Source organism: Melozone crissalis, unplaced genomic scaffold (assembly GCF_028551555.1).
Source record: "Melozone crissalis strain CALT ecotype California unplaced genomic scaffold, PUWL_Pcris_2 ptg000045l_1, whole genome shotgun sequence".
Taxonomy (NCBI): domain Eukaryota; kingdom Metazoa; phylum Chordata; class Aves; order Passeriformes; family Passerellidae; genus Melozone; species Melozone crissalis.
In genome coordinates this window covers 15,140,428-15,159,856 of record NW_026535823.1, presented here as the reverse complement: position 1 = coordinate 15,159,856, position 19,429 = coordinate 15,140,428, and the positions used below count along the sequence as shown (strand labels likewise).

The following is a 19,429-nucleotide window of genomic DNA, read 5'->3' as shown; positions in this document are numbered from 1 at the left end:
GGGCATAAAACAAGGTCCCATGTGTCAGTCTCCTTGTTTTAGCACACAGCTCATTTCCCTAGCCCAGTCCCTGCAATACACAGGCTACATCCTGATTTAATCCCGTTGCTTCACAGAGCCCCCTCAGCTGAACACTTTTACATACATCAATTAAAATTCCGGAGTAAGCCAGGCATGCTAGGGAATGCATGTGGAGAGCAATTTAACCCACCCCATTCCATTAATCTACCCAATTTCCTTAAAAAGAGTTGTAATCTCCCTCACAGCAAGTAACATTAAATGTATTGCAAGATACATATGCTCACCAAGTGAACATAATGAGAACATATTTATTTTTTCTAAGAGTAATGAGTATACTAAACAATTAATTTCAAAGCTATGCAAGTGTTACTTCACTGACAGAAACAAATACCTGGGGCTTTTACACTAATATTTTCTAGTATATCTGAATATTAAACTAATGGTATAATTGCTCTTCAATCAAAGGCTAAAGAACTCAAATGTATTTGTTTTCATGAGATTAGATGAACCACAATAAGGAACTTTTTTGAAAAATCACATCAATGTAGTAGAAGACCAAGGCATGAACTTAAACCCAGGTGGAAAAAGATTCAACTTTTAATCACAAGACAAATTTCTTCTTTGAGCCACACAAGTTCATCATTTCAAAATGGATCAGGAACTAAGGCCGATGGATGACCTAGTGATAAGCATGCACTACCTGTGTGCTGCCATATGCCTTTAACACAGCATTTCAGTGCTCCACCTTCAGCTTCACATATCCCCATAAGACAAACTGCTGATAGCAGAACAAGCACTTTTCTGGTTCCTTGCACCCCTTGCATAGCCTCTAAAACTTAGAGAATGACAATTTACCCTGTGACACCCTCACAGCATACCAGTATCCTAGAGGTGTAGTCCTAGATTCATCACTAGATACTTAGATATTGGGATTTTCAATTTCATCACTACAGAATTTCTTGGTCCTCAGATTTTCCCACAATATGTAAATACTACATCTTAACAAAATGAGCAGTTTTCTAAATCACTCCCACAAAAGTCGGGAAACTCTTAGTCATGAATACATCTATGTTAACAAAAGTGTGTTATACTTCATGCACTTGCTGTTACATAACAAAGTTAATGCATTACACATGAACAAAGCAGCAAAATTACACAACTCTAAGCAGGGTTTACACAATCGTGCTGTTAACTTTAACTGTCGGATTTAGCGCTTGATTTCTCTAACTCAGCAATGCATTTGTGCTAGGTATTACTGCAAATTCTAAAAGGTTTATTAAAATGAAACCCAAAAAGTGTTACTTGTTTCCCATAGATACCAACTACTCTCCTCTAGGGGAAGGGCTGTGGGTGGTAAATAATGCTCTTGGAAAATCTGCATGCTACCTCCTTGACACAACTAATCTTGGCAGAAACACATTGACCTCACAGGGAATACCAAAGCAAATACTCACCCTCCAGGCTTTACTGAAGTATCCAAGTAGTACCAGTATCAGTGAATTATTCATGCATTAACACAAGCATATATATATATATCAAAACCACACAGCCTAAAGCAGGCTTAAACTTCACCACAACACAGGATCAGTTCTGAGGCTCCTCCAGGGACACTACTAGTTGTGTAACATGATCATCATTATAGTTTTTGCACTATAAAAAATACATCCAAAAATATTAGCCTTTACATACAAAATTCAGAGAAGACATAGCTGAGCACAGCTCTTGTCAATGTACTCAGCATTGAATTCACTATATGTATTCACTTGGCTGAATAAAACATTACTTAATTTACAGCCTTTAAAGTGCAAGTTTTAAAATGTTGTACAGCTATCCCTCTACACACTGTTAATATTTTAGTAATTTTTCTCCCTAAATGCACATCAACTTTAATCATCCAACTAATTGGCAAAGTGCAAAAAAAACCAGAGCAACCAATGTCACAGCCTTGATTCTTAGCTTCATGATTGCCGTTACTTTAGAAGTAAGCATGTACATGGTCTCCAGTCTGCCATACCCACTACACTCAAAGTCACCTTTTTTCATCTTCCTAACAAAAACATCTTCCTCCTTTACAAATCAGAACTTAAAGCTTCAGAAAAATACTAGGTTTGCATCACAGGTATATGAGAACTTTCCCGTTTCCTCAGTGTAATATTGATCTATGTCTCAAATGCTTGCACATTAAATTGCACTCTTACATGAGGAATACAAATGTTATTTGGTAAGAGCTCACTCACATAGTCATTTATTGAAAGGATCACAGCAAAAAGAATCGCTATCATACACATACATTTACATCTCATTTCTATTTTTCTACAAGACAAACAGATCACAAGACAAAGCAAGCTCAGTTGCCTTTGAAAATAAACTTTGTCAGAACCAAAAAAAGGCTATTGTATCCCCATAATTGAACCTCTGAATTGGACCGTCAATTGTGAGTGTTTGCTTAAGCAAAACCCAAACCTGCATTAGAGACACGTCTGTTAATGACAAGCGAGCGCTCTACTAACTTTTGATCAGAGGAGAGAAATTAGCAAAGTTAATACTGCTTAAGTTTAATCATTGGCAAAATCAGCAGAACTAATTTTAGCTGAGCAAAGCAATGTTCTGAAAACTTCATTAAAAGGTGATTTTCAAAGTCTAATAAATGAAATTGAAACACAAGGACGAGACTAACAATATACATCCAAAAGATCTAGTACATTCAGTGCTTGAAACAAATGTGAACATTTGTATTTGTTCCAAGAACATGCCAACTATCTAGCAGTGACTTTCTAAATCTGTTGCAACATGAAGAAGTAACAAGTAAACCTACCTTTTTGCAACTACTGTGCAAACTTCTTACAAAAATTTCAATAGTAACTGTTTAATACAATGGTAAAATGCAAAATTGACAATGGGACTACAGACTTTCTATTAATTTTGTGCATACACCAGAGCATCCTAATCAAAAAGGAAAAAAAGAATTAGCATGTAGAAATAAAATGGAAATGTGAATGATTTGTTAAATGTATCCTATAAGCAGTAAGTATATGTGAAGCCATATTATAAAATATTATTAAATGTCTGATAATTGAAAAAGAAACCAAAACTACACCATATTTTCAAGCAACAAAACTTGACAGCCCATGCAGGAAAGGCAAGAGCAAACTGTTGCCAGTTTCTCCTTTTTGTTTGAAAATGTCATTGTCTTCTTTTGCAGAAGCACACTGATACTGACACCTCCAAGCAAAGAAACATGACAGTCTGTAAGTATACAGGGACTCACATGCTATAGATGAGAGTGGAACATATATCAGTAATAGGAAATATAGAAAATTCATTGGAGTTCTTTACTCTTACAATTTTGATTTTCAAATCTTATTGACATTAAATACTGATGAACATGTGGGGCGGAAGCAGAGGTGATACTCTTAAAATAAAATAATGAGATAAGGCTGCCCAATCTAGAAACATGCCAGCAAACATTTGGATTCTGATTTATTATACGTTGTCTCATGCTTATAGAGAAAACTTACTTTTAAATACTTATTAAAAAGCATTGTATGTAGGAGCATTATTTTCTAATTCTTTTATTTACTAAGCAAAATTACACCTCTGCTGTGAGACCTCTGAACAGGGAAGAACAACTTTTATCATTTGTAAGGTTTTCTAAAATTACAGCAAAATATTTCTCCTATAAACATACTGTAATGATTCTAAGGCTGTGGATTTCAAATTGCATCAAAATCTAAGTATTGGACTTTTGAAAAAATAAAATTCTCATCTTGCTGGTGGGTCCAAGTTCTCTTTCCTAGAATAGAAGATACAAGACCACAATGCTATCATTCAATTAGGATGGAAGTATTAAAAACCATTTGTCTCAGAGCAGCATCCCTTTGTTTGCTGTTTGTTATGTGCAGGAGCACATACTGCAGAGCAACAGGGAGAGCTGTAACAGAAGTAACATTTTTTAGAAACTAAATAAAGGAAAGGCACCCAGATTACACTTCTGTAAGTAACATCTTCCTGCACTTCCATGCCTGACAGCTTCAGAAATGTGGATTTAATCTTTACTTCATGGAATCATAGAATGGTTTGGGTTGGAAGGGACCTTGAAGCTCCTTGGCAGCAACATCTAACCTCATTTGGTTTTAATGTAATTTTTGGGTATATTTTGAACATTCTAAGTTCTTTCTAGTTTATACACAGACTTAGCTTTCTTTGCTTTTCTGGGTTTAAACTGAATCCTAACACCCTCACAGTATAGAATTTCTTCCTAACATCTCATCTAAACCCACTCTTTCAGTTTAAAGCCAATCCACCTTGGCATATCACAACATGTCCTTGTAAAAAAAAAAAGTAGTCCCTCTCCAGCTTTCTTGTAGGCCCTCTTCAGCTACCAGAAGGCTGCTCTAAGGTGTCTCCTGAGCCTTCTCTTCTGAAAACCCCAGCTCTCTCAGCCTGTCTTCAGAGGAGAAGTAATCCGGCCCTCTGACCATTTTTCCAGCTCTCCTCTGAACTCACTCTAAAAAGTCCACATCTTCTTTATGCTGGGGACCTCAGAGCTGGGTGCAGTACTCTAGGTGGAGGTGTTACAAGGGCAGAGTAGAGTGGAAGAATCACCTCCTTTGATCTGCTGGCCACACTTTTTTGATGCAGCTCAGGATAGTTGAGCCATGTTGCCAAATCATGTTGAGCTCTTCTCACTCGACTTCAGGTCAGCTCTTCTTTTAGCTATTGTTTGCTCCCTTTTCCTGAGTCAGGGCCTACATTCACAGACACAGAAGCTTTGTAAGTAAGGGCAGGTGACTAACTCCGGACTGGAAGCTGCACACCCAATTAAGCTCCTTACAGCACCTGAGGAGGGGATTCACAGCTGCCAGTACACCAAGCAGGACTCCTTAGATGAGTATAACAAAACACCACAGATACAGGAGGTACACAACCACAAGTTGTTCTCTCTTACCCTCCCGGACTTATACACCAGCCTCTAGGATGATGTCTCTCAGCCTGAAACTCTCCTTAAGTTTAAATACTTACTTGTACTCAAATACATGCATTCCCAGCTTCCATTTGAAATATGGAGAAAACTGGGGAAGTGTCACAAATAATTACAAGAACAGACACTTTTGTAAAATAGTCTAATAATTACTGGAGTCACCTCTGGAACAAGAAGGCCTCCGTCACCATGTTCCTGATCTGCCCTGCACAGGATGGAAGGAAAACCTGGATGAGAAGTTGAACTGATTTGCTGTTCAGCTAAGATTACAAAAGCAAATCAGAGAATATGACAAGAATCCTTCTCCAGTACTAAAAGAGTTTTACACCAACTCTCAAGACTTATGTATTTTTCACTAAGGGCTCATTGATTAAGTGCATAAAGAACATTATACTGGGATTTAAAAACTATCTAACTTTGCTTTTGTGCTAAATACTTCTTGGGGTTCCTAAATCAATTAATCTTATCTCCTCACCTAGTGCCATGATTTAGCAGCATGCAAGCTATTCTGCTTCACTGAAGAACTAGTTCTTATTCTACCGTCTTCCAGAATCTCTTTCTCATCATACCCTATCCTAACAAAAGCGTACTGGCCCTTCAGCTTAGTATTGGTTACTGCTGACTACTGGCACTTTACTCACACTATAGATACTTTCAGAAGAGATAATATTTTCATTTTTTTCTGTTCTGTATTAATTTTATTTCTACATTTCATCACCAGCATTCTAGAACAGCTTCTGTTGTGGTTATCTTCTTCGCATTTTTTTCTCCCAACTCTTTTGTCACTTTCTCACTTCCATCTGTTTTGAAAAGCTATGTTCATGCTTACTAAAATCTTTCGAATTTTGCATTTTCAATTGGAACTGAAAAAAGGGCAATAACAAACACAACTTTAAAACAGAAACAGTTAAGTCTGGGAACCACTTTTAATCTCCTATCTTGTGTCCTGTAGCATACACACACATCCCCACACGAGCATGTGCACGAATCTGCACAAGCCTACTTTGTCCCTCAGATGCTGCAGTCTGTTGAAATTAACAGAGAGGTTCATCTTAGCACTGATGAACAGATTTGCTAAGGCTAAAATTAGATCTCGTATTCACCCGTATCATATTCCAAAATGTTACACTACACGTGATCCTTTGAGCGCAGATGCTCACACCAATTACTGATAACAATCCATAAGAGTTAGTATACAGACCTAACTAGACACACCAAGAAGGACAGCAGGCTCTAATATCAACAAAAAACCAAGGAAAATCTGGTACTCATTCCCATTTTTGCCCTGAGCAGTAAATCAGCAGTATTCATCAATACTGATTTAATTTAGAATTAAGAGTTTTCCTTAATATGATGGCTACACTATCTCACAAACCCAATTTTTAACCTTAAAATGTGACATAATATGAAAACTGCTGACACATATAATTGACTGCTTTATTATAAATAGAATACTTGAAGTTATTTTTAAAATGCCTCATAAATCCACATTAAGTCTACTTTATTGATTTTAGAAAAGTTCATTTTATTTTCATAGTCATAGTCCATGATCTGTGCACTTAAGAAAAAACACTTTTTTCAGTTTTAACTGTCATTGAAATATCTTTCATTTCAAAGATATCAAGAAATTATCACTATTCACTTTCAATACAAAGCCTCTTACATTTCAGCTGTCATTTTCAAAAAAATCATACTGAAAATAGTGTTTCTAAGCAGAGTTCAGTTGCAGTGTAATAAGTAATAATTTCATCAATTAGCAGTATTCAGCATCCACTGAGAGTTCTCTCACTATTATTTTATTCATAGAGTCCTTTGTGGAAGTAGCATACTAAAAAGATCCATTTATCCTTCAAGGTTTTTCATAAATGTGTCATACATCTTAGAAAACAATTGGTTATTATTCTCGCTCAATCTAAATAACTATAATAACTTCCAGGTGTAAAACCTCCCTTTATGCTTCCAATTTTCCTTGCTCCCATTATGGGTCTACATTTTTAATAACTTATTCTAACACTTCTACCTACTTTCACAAATGAATTCTGGAGTTTTGCATGGATGCTAGACATGCCTGGATGGAAGGGTAGTCAGTGTATTGTTAAGAGCAGAATAGAGTTGGGTTTCATAGAATGCCCTTCACCATCAGTGAAAGCCCAAGCATTTCATACTGAGCAAGATGCCGGTATAGATGCTAACAGTGCAACGGCTGGACAGGAAAATGCTGTGATTATTAAACTCAGCAATAGTCTGCTTTCAGTGCATATTTTATTTCTCCTTCCCTGTAGATCCCTCCACATATTTATTATCATTTTTTTCCTCTCTCAGAAGCTCGCCCTGCTTTCTGTCCTTTCATTGCAAGAGTGCAAAGGGCTTCCTTCAGAGCACAATATTCTCATTCCTTAACTGACTGAGAGAGATGCAACTGGGCAGCATGAGGACACCTCTCAAGGCTGGGCAGACAGCCCTGCACACAGTGCACAGCACAACAAAACATCCCTGCCTTAAGAGACATGCACAGCAGCATGCTTCATTCTCTCCACATTGGCCAAATGTTTTGTTGACTGAGAAAACCCAGCCAGGAAAGTTCAATCCAATGGAGGTTCCAATTTAAATAAGGCCTCTCAGGGCACAGTCAACAAAATCACACCAAAAACCAAGGCAAACATGCATCAATATACTAATAAATAAACTAGGTATCACAACCTCTTTGCAAATGGAATGGAGTCCAATCTCCTAGATAAATGCAAACCTAATGACATTGAATGTGTGAGTAATATTTGAAAGAAGACTGTCCTTAGGAAGAACACATTACCTAAAATCAAACCTTCTATTTTTTCCACCTTCTACAGTCTCAAAGTGGTGTACACAGGTACCTCTATAAAAAAAAACCCACACACACCAAGACGACACGTAAATCAGACAGGTTGGCGGCCTGGACACTTTGCTCCTTAATTACATATATAATTGTTTTTGAACCTGAAATTAAAATGTCAGAATGCACCATGATTGCCTTTAACTGATGACTAGCATCCCATCTAAATGGAAATATTTAGATTCATCACCTAGATACCTTTTTAATTTGCTTTCAAATAGAGTCACAGGCAAGCATGTCTGCCTTCTCCCATTTGCACTGCTGGTGTCAAGTTGAACTGGAAAGGCCAACCATTTCAATGAACCAAAATAAACGTAATTTTAAGGTCAAGTAACTTGTAACACTTCAGGCAGCAAATGTCATACTGAAAATAAAATTGAACCTTGGCTTGAGCAGAGATGAAAGGTTTGGCATTTCAAGGACTTCATTGTGTTTATCACTTTAAATCTACAAATTAAATACCAACATCACATACATTAATATTTATCAAACTAAGAATGCTTTCTGAAATGATATCTTTAAATACTAGAAGCATTATTAAAAACAAAATACTCTTATAGGTGGGCTTACTCTTAATTCAAATGTCTCTGCAAGACCTAAAACCACTTAAAATTTTGCACTGGTTTAGGAAGGCAGCTATGACTACAGTAAGAACCCAGATGTTTCACAGGAAGGTCTAAGTATATAGAGGAAATTAGTGAAATTGCCAAACTCAGGCATAAGAATCACAGAACCACTAGGCTGGAAGAGACCTTCACGATCATTGAGTCCCATGCCCTAACAGACCCATGCCCTAACACTTCAACTAAACCATGGCGCCGAGTGCCACATCCCATCTTTTTTTAAACACATCCAGGGATGGTGACTCCCTCACCTCCCTGGGCAGACCACTACAGTACTTTATCACTCTTTCTGTACAAAAATTTTTCCTAATATCCAACCTGTATTTCCCACATGCTCAACACATGCTGCCAGCTTAGCGTCATCCACAAACTTACTAATGAAGGATTCAATCCTCTCATCCATGCAATCAATAAAGATATTGAACAGAACTGGCCCCACCACAGACCCCTGAGGAACACCACTGGTGACTGGCTGCCAGCTGGATGCAGCACCATTCACCACCACCCTCTGGGTCCAGCCATGCAGCAAGTTCTGAACCCAGCACAGAGTGCTCCTGTCCAAGCCGTGGGCTGCCAGCTTTTCCAGGGGTCTGCTGTGGGAAACAGTGTCAAAGGTCTTGCTGAAATCCAAATAGACAACATCCACAGCCTTCCCTGCATCCACCAGAGAGGTCTCCTGGCCATAAAAGGAGATCAGGTTGGTCAAACCCAACCTACCTCTCCTGAACCTATGCTGGGTCTGATACCCTGGCCATCCTGTAAGTGCTGGGTGATGACACTCACTATAAACTGTTCCATCACCTTACTGGGTACTGAGGTCAGGCTGACTGACCTATAATTACCAGGATGCTCCTTCCCACCCTTTTTTTGAATGGGTGCCACATTGGCCAGCTTCCAGTCATCTGGAACCTCCCTAGGGAGCCAGGACTGTTGGTAAATGATGGAGAGTGGCTTTGCAAGCTCACCTGCCAGCTCCCTCTTCACCCTGGAATGGATCCCATGTGGTCCCATAGATTTATGAACATCCAAGCAGCTCAGCAATTCCCTGACTGCCTCCTCCTGGATAACAGGGGGACCATTCTGTTCCCTGGCACCATCTACCAGCCCAGGAGAACAGCTGTCCTGAGGAAAAGCTGGCAAGGAAGGTGTTAAGCACTTCTGCCGCCTTCTTATCTGCAATTACTAAGTTCCCTCCCACAACCAGTAGAGAACAAAGGTTGGCCTCACCTTTTCTTTTGCCATTAATACATTTTTAAAAATATTTTTTACTATATTTTATAAAAGTTGCCAAATTAAGTATGAACTGAGCTTTGGCCTCCCTCATTTTTTCCTACATGCCCTAGCAACCCCCTCAAATACTTCCTGAGACACCTGATCCTCCTTCAGAACAAGGATGTTGAAAAAGTAGATTATTTCACTTGTCATTTATGATTTGGATAATATTAAGAAAAAACTCCTTTACATATCTTGATATAAACACTCCTCAAACTTACATGCTTTGTCATTTCCTCCTCACTGCATCTTCTAATTTCTCTTGCTAGTGTTGTTTTTTCTACTCCTACTTGAATCTTACATTCTTTGCCCTATGCGATAGCAAAAAAAAAAAGGGGGGGTCTTTATTACAGTTGTAAGAGTCTATGAACAGAAAAAAAGCAATTTAAACTATAGACCTAGTCTGAATCACCTGTTATTTCATAAAAGAATACACCTGGCCAACTGAAAGGCAAAATGTTCTAATTTCAAAAAAGCATCATTATGAGAAGAAAACTGGATAACTGAGTTCAATTCTCCCACTTACTTCTTTAGCTGCCTTCTTCCCCAATCACAATTTGACCTGGATTTTTTTAAAAATTTATATTTTGAATTATGGCATTGCATACTGCATTATGGAACTGCATGAAGACCAAGAGGACAAAATGCCCCCCAAGATCTGTGTGGCCAGTCTCCGTTGGCAGGTTTCACAAACTGAGGTTCTGCACATGTAGAGATGCCAGAGATTTATGCTGTGTGATTTGCAAGAATTCTGCCCTTAGTATAAAAAAGACAGCAAATGAAACTGAAAAGACTTTGAAAAACATGCCCACACAAACACCACCCTCTGAGCTTCTGATAAGGCATTTATGGCCAAAGGTTCCTAATCCCAAATGTTTGATTTCTTTGCCAAATCACATCCTTGCCGAAGTCTCATATAAAGGCACAAATCCTGCTCTTCTCAAAGGCGGCAGCACAGGGCAGGGAGCAGAGTGTGTAACACTGTACTGATGAAATAAAAAAAGGAATAGAAATCGTATGCTAATAAGAGGAGGGAGGTTGCCAGGCAACCAGGGAGGGAGAGAAAGCAGTTTTTGATTTGAACTCGGTGCTGTCAAAGGGTTAGCATAGCCAGAACAAACAGGACACATTCAATCCAGCTTGTCTGCAGCCACCAGGAATTTCAGCTTTTCTCAATATTTTAACTACAAGTGTGCTCCCAGCCCAGCACCAGTTACTTTGGTGTTCCCTGGGTCATTTTACTGACAGCGGCAAAATGGTATAGGATAGGATGGACAGTAGAATTTTTCGAAGTGTTAATTGGAAAAGCAGCCGCTTGTGTCTTTGGGTAGCACAAACTGCACCACACATGCACACTGGCCAGCAGGATGGAGAGAGTCAAGCAATCTTGGGTCCAAGCAAATGCCAGCCCATCAGACACAGCCACACCCTCTGGGCTGCACTGAAAACCGGGCAAGTCCTGCCCTGCTGCTAAAACTGCACTCTCCCAAACGCATCTCAAATGCCTGCCCTGCAGTGCTGCACTCTTGTCACAGCAGATCGCCAAAATCCTGCCTCGTGGATATCTGCTTTCCATATCAGCATGTAGTTACACCTTCTTAAAAGATGTGACACTAAGCAGAGGGAAGAATAAAATTCCAGTTTGGTCGACAACATAAGATCATCACAAAATTCATTTCTGTAACTAAAATAAAATCAATTTCAGTTCCTTCTTGTTTTCAGAGTTGCTAACTGCAGATTAATTGTAAATCTTGGCCATGAGAAGGGTGAGAATAGCAGTTCTTACATGAAAGACCTCACAAAAAGAGTAAAAATTTAAAGGATGGGGGAAAATGGGAGTTTAATTTGGAAGTAACATTAAAACACAAAGGTTGAAGAAAAATGAAGTGCACAAGTTTTGAAAAACGATTTTTTTTTCCCAACATAATTATTTGGAGGGCTTGACTGCTACAATCTGCCAGACTATCAACATTAGAGGCAAGACCATACATAATTCCTTGAGCATCAACAGGATTTGCATATAAAACGTGAAAAGAAAAAATGTTTCACACAGAAGACTTTCCTTCTGACTTGCCAGATCAAATTTTAACCCGATGAGTAAATCACTGTTCAATTCTCTAAGACAGACATGATAATTGTGGTCTATAATCTTCCACAAGGTCTAAGCAATCATGCTATAATTGCTGTTCCACTCAGCTAAGAGTTTATTACAATAAAATCACTAAAACAATGAAAAGGCTTGAGAAATTCATTAAGCAAAAACAGCAAAGTTGTGTTTTCTTACTGACTGCTTGTGAAATGACCCCAGGAAGACACAGCCATCAATCTGGAACAGCCATCTGATCATCACAACAAGCTATAAAGCAGTAGCATAAAAACATTCTACATATTAAAGCTTCATTATGGAACTTCAAAAAACTAACAGGTATTTACAACAGAGACACTGTAATAAATGGGGCTTTTAAAATAAAAGTTTAGCCTAGATCAAAGAATGCTAGCTTCAGTTATTTATTCACATGACCTTTGCCTAACAACTTTGTGAGCCATGCTGACTAGCAGAGTTCCCTGCTATCTTGCTGGAGATTTCCTGTTTTTTTTAGTGTTCTTTATTTTTCAATCCTTGCCCTGCTTCCCACTGTGAGCACACCAAGCCTAGCTCTCAGACATACCTTTCTACCTGCAGTTTTTCTACTGTTCTTGTCCATTTGCACTGGGAGAAAAATAAGCCCGACATGTGAAACTTGCCTACCTTGCTGTCCTTGCCCGGGCTTGGTAACAGCTACCAAGTATATCCCAGGGAATTAAGAACTGCCACCACTATCAAACCTGCTGCTGAAAACACTATGAAATTTGCAGGCTGTACAATAATGCTCTTTCAAGACTTAGGAGCACTTCCCAAGTGACCCTTTTATGCAGCAGGAGACATGGCACAAGGGACTCTGCTCCCCTGGCTGACTCTGGAACCAGCCGCAGGCCTTGAGTGCAGATGTGCTGTCTGTACCATCAGTGAGCTGCTCCAACAGCCCATAACCTCACCCCACATTCATTAGGACATTCAGACAGCAGTGTAGAACTTGCTGCTGGAGGAACTCAAACTCAACAAACACGCTGCCTACTGAGCATTGAAGAACTCCTGGAGCCTCTTGTGTTCTCACCAAGGTCAGCATCCAATGGACACAGTCTGACCCTCTGAACCCTGAAGTAACACCAAAGAAATATGTGAATTACATAACTTTTGAAATAGAAATACATTATTTAAGAGCCATTTACACTTTCTGAAGCTAACTGAAGAGAAAGCATAACATAGTTACAGTTCATTGTTCATTGCTCATACAATGTTCACTGGATTTTAAGTGAAAGTGACACAAATTTACCCTGATAATTCTTAGACAATTCCCTGATTGCAATTTCAGAGCATGGTTCTTTGCACCTTTCACATTATTCTCACAAGTCAAGCACCAGTGTTGGGGTGGAAACAGCTGTGACAGCATTCTAGGTACCCAGCCGCTGGTCTAGCAGGAAATTATCCACTCATCAACACCAAGTTCCTCTTTAAACCTACACACACGATTCAGAAGGAAGGACAGATCTGTGAAGTGCCAACACACTGCCTACCTACTGCAAGAACAATACTGCTGCTTCATACTAACTTGTGTTGGGGAGCTGGTTTTGATTTTCTCTGAATGTCTCAGATTTGTGACAACAGTGTGGCAAAGTGTCCCCACTCTGCTGAGAAGAAGCCCCTTCCAAAAAACTGAGAGACCTACTCTTCTCCCCACATTGCAGTCTGGGGGTCAAAGAGCTGGAAAGTATCCACAACCCAAACATCACCGAGTAAAGAGGAAAGACTGCAGAGCAACACTGGAATGCAGTCAGGAAAACAGGGTGCAGAGAACAATGCCAAACTATGACATTCAAGATTCTGTTCTATTCATTTTGCAATTCATTAATTTCTGAATACTTGATTTGACAACTTTAATTCTTCAAAGAATCCTGAAGATTGCAATAGATGTAATTAAATATGGTTTGCACACAGTGACAGTCAGGAATCAGGCGAAACAAAAGAGAAGACAAAAGAATGGAAGACTTTCCTTCCCAGAGTATCATCGGGAAGTTTACATGAAGTCTGTAAACACTCTCTGGAGCTGAAATGTACATTTAACAGTTTCACATTACAAGTTAGAAAGGAAATGCTGCCCTCATAGTGTAGATTTCAAAAGTTCTTGTAAAGATTTAGAGAGATAATAAACAAAAACCCAAGGCAAGTCCTTATACCATAAATCCAAGGTAGGTACTTTCACAAGGAGCTATTTTTAAACAAGCTTTCTTTCCTTTTGCTTAGAGTATCAGTGTCCAAGGAATATCAGCAGCACACTTTGGTAGTTGACTTTATTTTTAAAAAGGCAATGTTTGGGGTTTGTGGAGTTGCTGGTAGTTGAGGGGAGAGTTATTTTGTTTTGGTATTTTGGGTGTTATTTTTGTTTCAGTGTTAAAAAAAATCAAATTGGAGAAAAGTATATATAAACAACAAAAAGCATTTAAATCGCAACATGCCTAGTCTTCCACAATTTTGAAAGCAGATTTTAGAAAAAACAATCCTCTATGTAATTGATTCATTTTCTTTAGTTAGGTCGAGAGGCTGAAGCTGCTGGCTAAGCCAAGCAAGAGGGACAAGGTTCCTCAGGGACAGTTTCCTGGAAGTTTTCTTTTGTAAAATAACTTGGAGAACCATCAGTGATTTTAGCTACTTCTAGCACAGATTCTTGGCTCTTCTTTAATGATATCTTTTTATCCAGCCTTAACTATTTAAATACATTGTAAAGTAGCACCAGGACTTAAGAGATCATTTTTAATATTTTATTATATGAATTTGAGATACTAACCATTGAGACAAATGTCATCATCATTTGTACTGTAGCCAAGAAAGTGACCAAAATATTCAAGTTGTGCTGCCAGTGCTCACATTGACAGACTCCTCCACTCAACAAAGGAATTACTGAAAATATTTATCTACAATGATAGGATTAGCTAGCAGGCACTGTCCCTGCTTCAAAGTCAAAGATAAAACACATTTTTTGAAAATGCAGTACTTCCTCACCCAAAAAAATAAAGTCCTATGCAGGGGGAGAGGGGAAAAAAAACCAAAACCAAAACAAACAAAAAAACCCCAAAAAACAACAACAACCAACCAACAGGTCTGCAATGCTGCAATTACATTGTCAGTAATTATTAATACATTCATCTGTGAGACCAACCATACAACAACTAAATTTATTCTAATAGATGGGGGAAGCAGAAATCTTCTAACATTTGGTTAGAAGAAGACTGCGTTGATTTCCTTGCTGGTTTAAAGGACTGCTGAAAACAAATATATAGTGAGATACTGACCAAAGTTTGTATCTGAAACTGAATAAAGTAAACACCAGCCTTTTAAAAATCCATCAACTCCTCTCCTAAACCATGTACTACTGCATACTATTACCAACACAGGATCTTACCATAACATTGTTCTTTGAATCTGAGTAATCAGTATCTAGAAATGCAAAAGAATGATATACAAGGAACATTTTGCATTAAAAATTTAAGGAAAGTATTCAAAAACCCGAACAACTAAAACCAAAGCTTTGTCATAGAAAAATGAACTTTAACACTTGAAGAAAAATCCAAGACTGGCTGCTCTGAAAACACTGAGCTGGTAAGAGACAGTGCTGATTTCATACCACAGTGTCTCCCTAAATGCCAGGAAGACTTCTGTGATAGTTCATTCCTCCCATCCATTCCATGCTTCAGTTTTATCAGAGTATCTCTAAGATCATTTCTGGACATTAGTCATGGTTTAAACAGCAGCTCAGCTAGGAAATGGACTGGACACAAAAACTCAATACAAGAACTAACGATAAAATTCAGTCACAACTGACCTAGAGATATGTTCAAGTTTTTGCTGTGTGTATTTATGTATTATGTCTGGGCCTCGATGAGCTGCAATAGCCCAAACAAAACATTTTACACTTCAAGGTATATCACAACAAAAAGTTGTGTCCAGCTAGAACAAGACTATCAATCACAAGTTCGTTTATTATTGCTTTTGTTTTACTAGACTCTTCATAAAGAGCTGAAGTTTACAGCCCATTGTGAGGTTCTGGGAAAGGTGGAAAATGCTACCTTGAAGTGCAGCCTTGCAACCTGGCTAAGAGCAGGGGGAGCTCAGCACGTGCGCCGGGGCACCAGCCTTGGTCACACCCCACCTCAGCTCCGCCTTCCCAGGGCCACGTCCGGACCCTGATTCCAGCAGCCAGTGCGACCTGCAGCAAGGAATGTCACGCAAAAACCTCAAGTGCCACAGGTGAGAACGCCTCTTGCAGCGAGGCTGCCAGCCCGGCCCTCCTGCTCAGCCTGCCATGCAATTGTTTTGGTCCGAGCAGAGCGGGTGCAGTCCGTGAGTGCAGCTTGACCCGTGGCAGGACAGCGATGAGCCGGGTCCCGCACAGCTCCTCCGGCCCACAGGCGGCCACGGGACGCTGAGCCCGAGGCCATCGGCCACGGACCTTGAGACCGTCCAGGGCTCACAGGTCACGGCCCCCAAGCAGCCCCGCCCCTCAGGAAACCTGCCAGAGCCGGGAGCCCGACCTCCCCCGGAGACGGGGCTCGGTCACATCCTGCCCTCGAGTTCACCGGGCAGTGACAGGGAGCGGCGGGCAGAGGGGAGGCGGCGGGCGCCGCCCCCTCACGCCCCCCCAGCCGGGCGCCGGCCGCGCTCACCGTGCCGAGGACGGGGGCAGGGGCACGACTGGAGCGGTGCGCCCGGCGCTGCCCCGACAGCCCCTACCCGCCAGGGCTGCGGCTGCCCGGGCGGCAGGACAGCCCCAGGGGCCGGTTCCCAGGCTGGCCCTTACGGCGCGGCACAGCGTGGCACAGCACGGAAAGGGGCGGCGGGACGAGGCTCCGGGCACCGCCGGCAGGCAGCGGCGAGGCACTTCCGAACGCCGCCAAACTTTATCGGGCGCCGGCGCCGCCGGACACAGCCCCCTCCCCGCTAATGACAGTCGCACGTCCCGGCAGGGCGAGTGGGTACCTCAATGTCCACCGGGTCCCGGCTCAGCACACGAGCCATGGTGTCCGCACCGCCTTCCCCCAGCTCCCCGCAGTCCCGGAGTGGAAGGGAGCGGAGAGCGGGAAGAGGCGGAGCCGACAGCCCGGGCAGCAACGCCCAGGTGGGCGGGCGCCGCCGGGCCGGGCCGGGGCCGCCCCGCCGGGCAGGGCAGGTGTCCCGCGGGGCGGCGGCGCTCCGAGCCCCGCGCCTCGGGCCTGCGGCAGCGGCCAGCGAGCGGCGGGGTCGCGGCGAGGACGCGGCTCGGCAGCAGCGCTGCTCGGGGCTCCCCACACACCGCCCCGCCGGGAACGGCCCGGGGCCGCGCCCCGCCGCTGCGCCCTCCTCACGGTCCCTGTGCCTCGCCCCATGTGCGCACCCGGCCCCCTGCTTCTCTCATCCCTGGTGGTGGACGAGAAACTGCGCGGGGAGGACCAAACGCCGCCCTGGCTGTGTTTATCCACTCATGACAATCCCACAGGAGCAGCCCGCACCGCGCGGCTGAAGCCAGCCCCTCTGCACCTGGGGTCGCCCTCCTGCCCAGCAAAGAGCGGCGACCCATCCCAGCGTTACACCTTCCCAGCAGCACCGGCCTGGGCTGTCCCTGGACCTTCACCCTTGTCCCCGCAGGGTCAGCGAGCCTTCCCACCCCCTTGGGAGACTCCCCTCACAGAATCCATCCAGCAGGTGGGAGTGGTGCGCGAAGGCCAGGTCACAGCCTACCAAACATTGCAATTGTTTAACACTAGAAACACAATATTTACGGCATCACGGAAACAAACATTTTCGCTGCAACAGGCCTAAAAAGAAAGCAAGTATTCTCCACTTCGGGAAGCAACAACACCCAAACCAACTAGCCAACCAACCACTGTAACGTCTGTTTCTACAGTGCACTTTCATTTAGCCCCATCCATGATTGCTCAAAAGAAGAGCACATTTATCCCCATTTCACAAGGATAGAGGAGTTGAAAACTAATCTTTTATTTTTTCCAATGTGCAATGCCAAGCGGCTTCCTGGGTTCTTCCTCTCCTTCTTAAAACATACCCCAGATCTGCTCTTTATTTCCTTTGCAGCACTCATTTTATCCAGCTAGCTTTTATTATCCTCTCCTTAGTACAGCATTAAAAAAAATTTTAAAAGGGTTTCCCACTCCTATTTACTTTACAAAAAGCTTGGAAAACTGTAAGTAGCTTCTGGACACCGGTGACCCTTTGGGCGCAGTAGAGAATTGGTTTGCCTTTTTTTTTTCACATCTCCAGAGATAATGCATCTCACAGAATAGCATAGAAATTTTTCTTTACCTTGTAATTATTTTATTTCTTTCCATCCCTGTAAATGAGCAGCTTAGAGATGCCCAGTGGAGTTTTTTTTTTTTCCTTTGTAAGATGTGAAAAAATAAGGTTATGGTCTTTTGTGTCTCAAGTGAGAGCTATATTTTCTCAAATCTCTGCTTCAGCACTATTGCATAACAATTCTTGCTGATTACAATCACCCATGTAAAGCAGCTGAAGTGTTGGCAGGAGAATCAGAAGCAGGATCTCCTTCATTACTAGTACTTATCTCTAACAAATCCAAGAGTCTTTGGTTCATTTCACTAATATTGACATTGCTGAGCAGCTCAGTGGTCTGATGCTAGCTGGAGTTTTCTAGTTGTGTTTGCTCCTGACCTACAGCAGGATATTGACTGTGCAAGTCATTTTCACAAGGAATGTTCAGTGTACATGAAATAAACTTCTTTGTGACCCAGCACTTGGAGTTTGCCTCCATTTGTTCTAAAGGAGCATTTACCTAGAAGAGACTAGCAGCAGGCACTGAACTCTCCATTGTACACATCTTCTGTCTTGTTCTGCAAGGTGTAAATTCTTGGTTACCCCCATGTAATCTAGCAACTCAAATGAACCTGACACCCACAAGATTTTTTTACCAGTGAAACCAATAAACCATTTAGATTTCACAGAAATAGAAATTTTCCTGCAAATGAAGCAAAACTTACTCTGTCAATACACACAGGTCAGAGAACGGGATTCTCAGACCTCACCATATTCTGCTTTAACTCACAGCTCCTCTTATTTCTGTTTCCATGTTTCTGCTGAGAATCAGTTTACTGTCTTTAAAGCATGGCAGTCAGCCAGCCAGTCTGTATCAGCCTGCTGCTGTTTGTCAGCTTTCCCAGCAGTTTGGGAGAGCTGGCCTTGCATGGATCACCCATCTGAAGCCTGGATTCTCAGCTGTGGCAAATAGTGCTTTTATCAGCACTGAGCATGTTTACAGCTGAACTTTGTTTCAGGAAAGAAATGGACAAAAAGAGGGAGACATGCAAAATATGCATCAAAATACAAATATTTAATCTTCTCTAAAGTAGAAGTCATAAGAAATTTTAGTAAGAGGTGTTACACAGCCCAGATATAGTTTGGCCTTTTTTCATTAAGTGCTCAGCCTCTGATTTTATTTTTTTTTTTCTCCTGCCAGCAGGATTTTTAAAGCAGCAGAAACAGAGCAGGGATAAAGACTTAGCTTTCAATTCTGACATGAAATGCTGTTGAGGCTTGGTTGAGTTATAGGCTTTTGAAAAATT

The 19,429-nt window shown here is 41.5% G+C and overlaps 1 protein-coding gene across 4 annotated transcripts in view; it reads right to left on the bottom strand.

Annotated features, from left to right (window-relative positions):
* DPYD (dihydropyrimidine dehydrogenase) overlaps nucleotides 1–16,917 on the bottom strand; it is a 329,698-nt gene extending 312,781 nt beyond the window's left edge. For all 4 annotated transcript variants that reach the window (XR_008483657.1, XM_054285597.1, XM_054285598.1 and 1 more), the window contains exon 1: nucleotides 16,839–16,917. Coding sequence is in view for 3 of the 4 variants with exons in the window: in XM_054285597.1 (XP_054141572.1) it covers nucleotides 16,839–16,877 (39 nt within the window). In the remaining variant the exon portion in view is untranslated. The remainder of the gene's footprint in view (nucleotides 1–16,838) is intronic.
* Nucleotides 16,918–19,429: the final 2,512 nt, after the last annotated feature.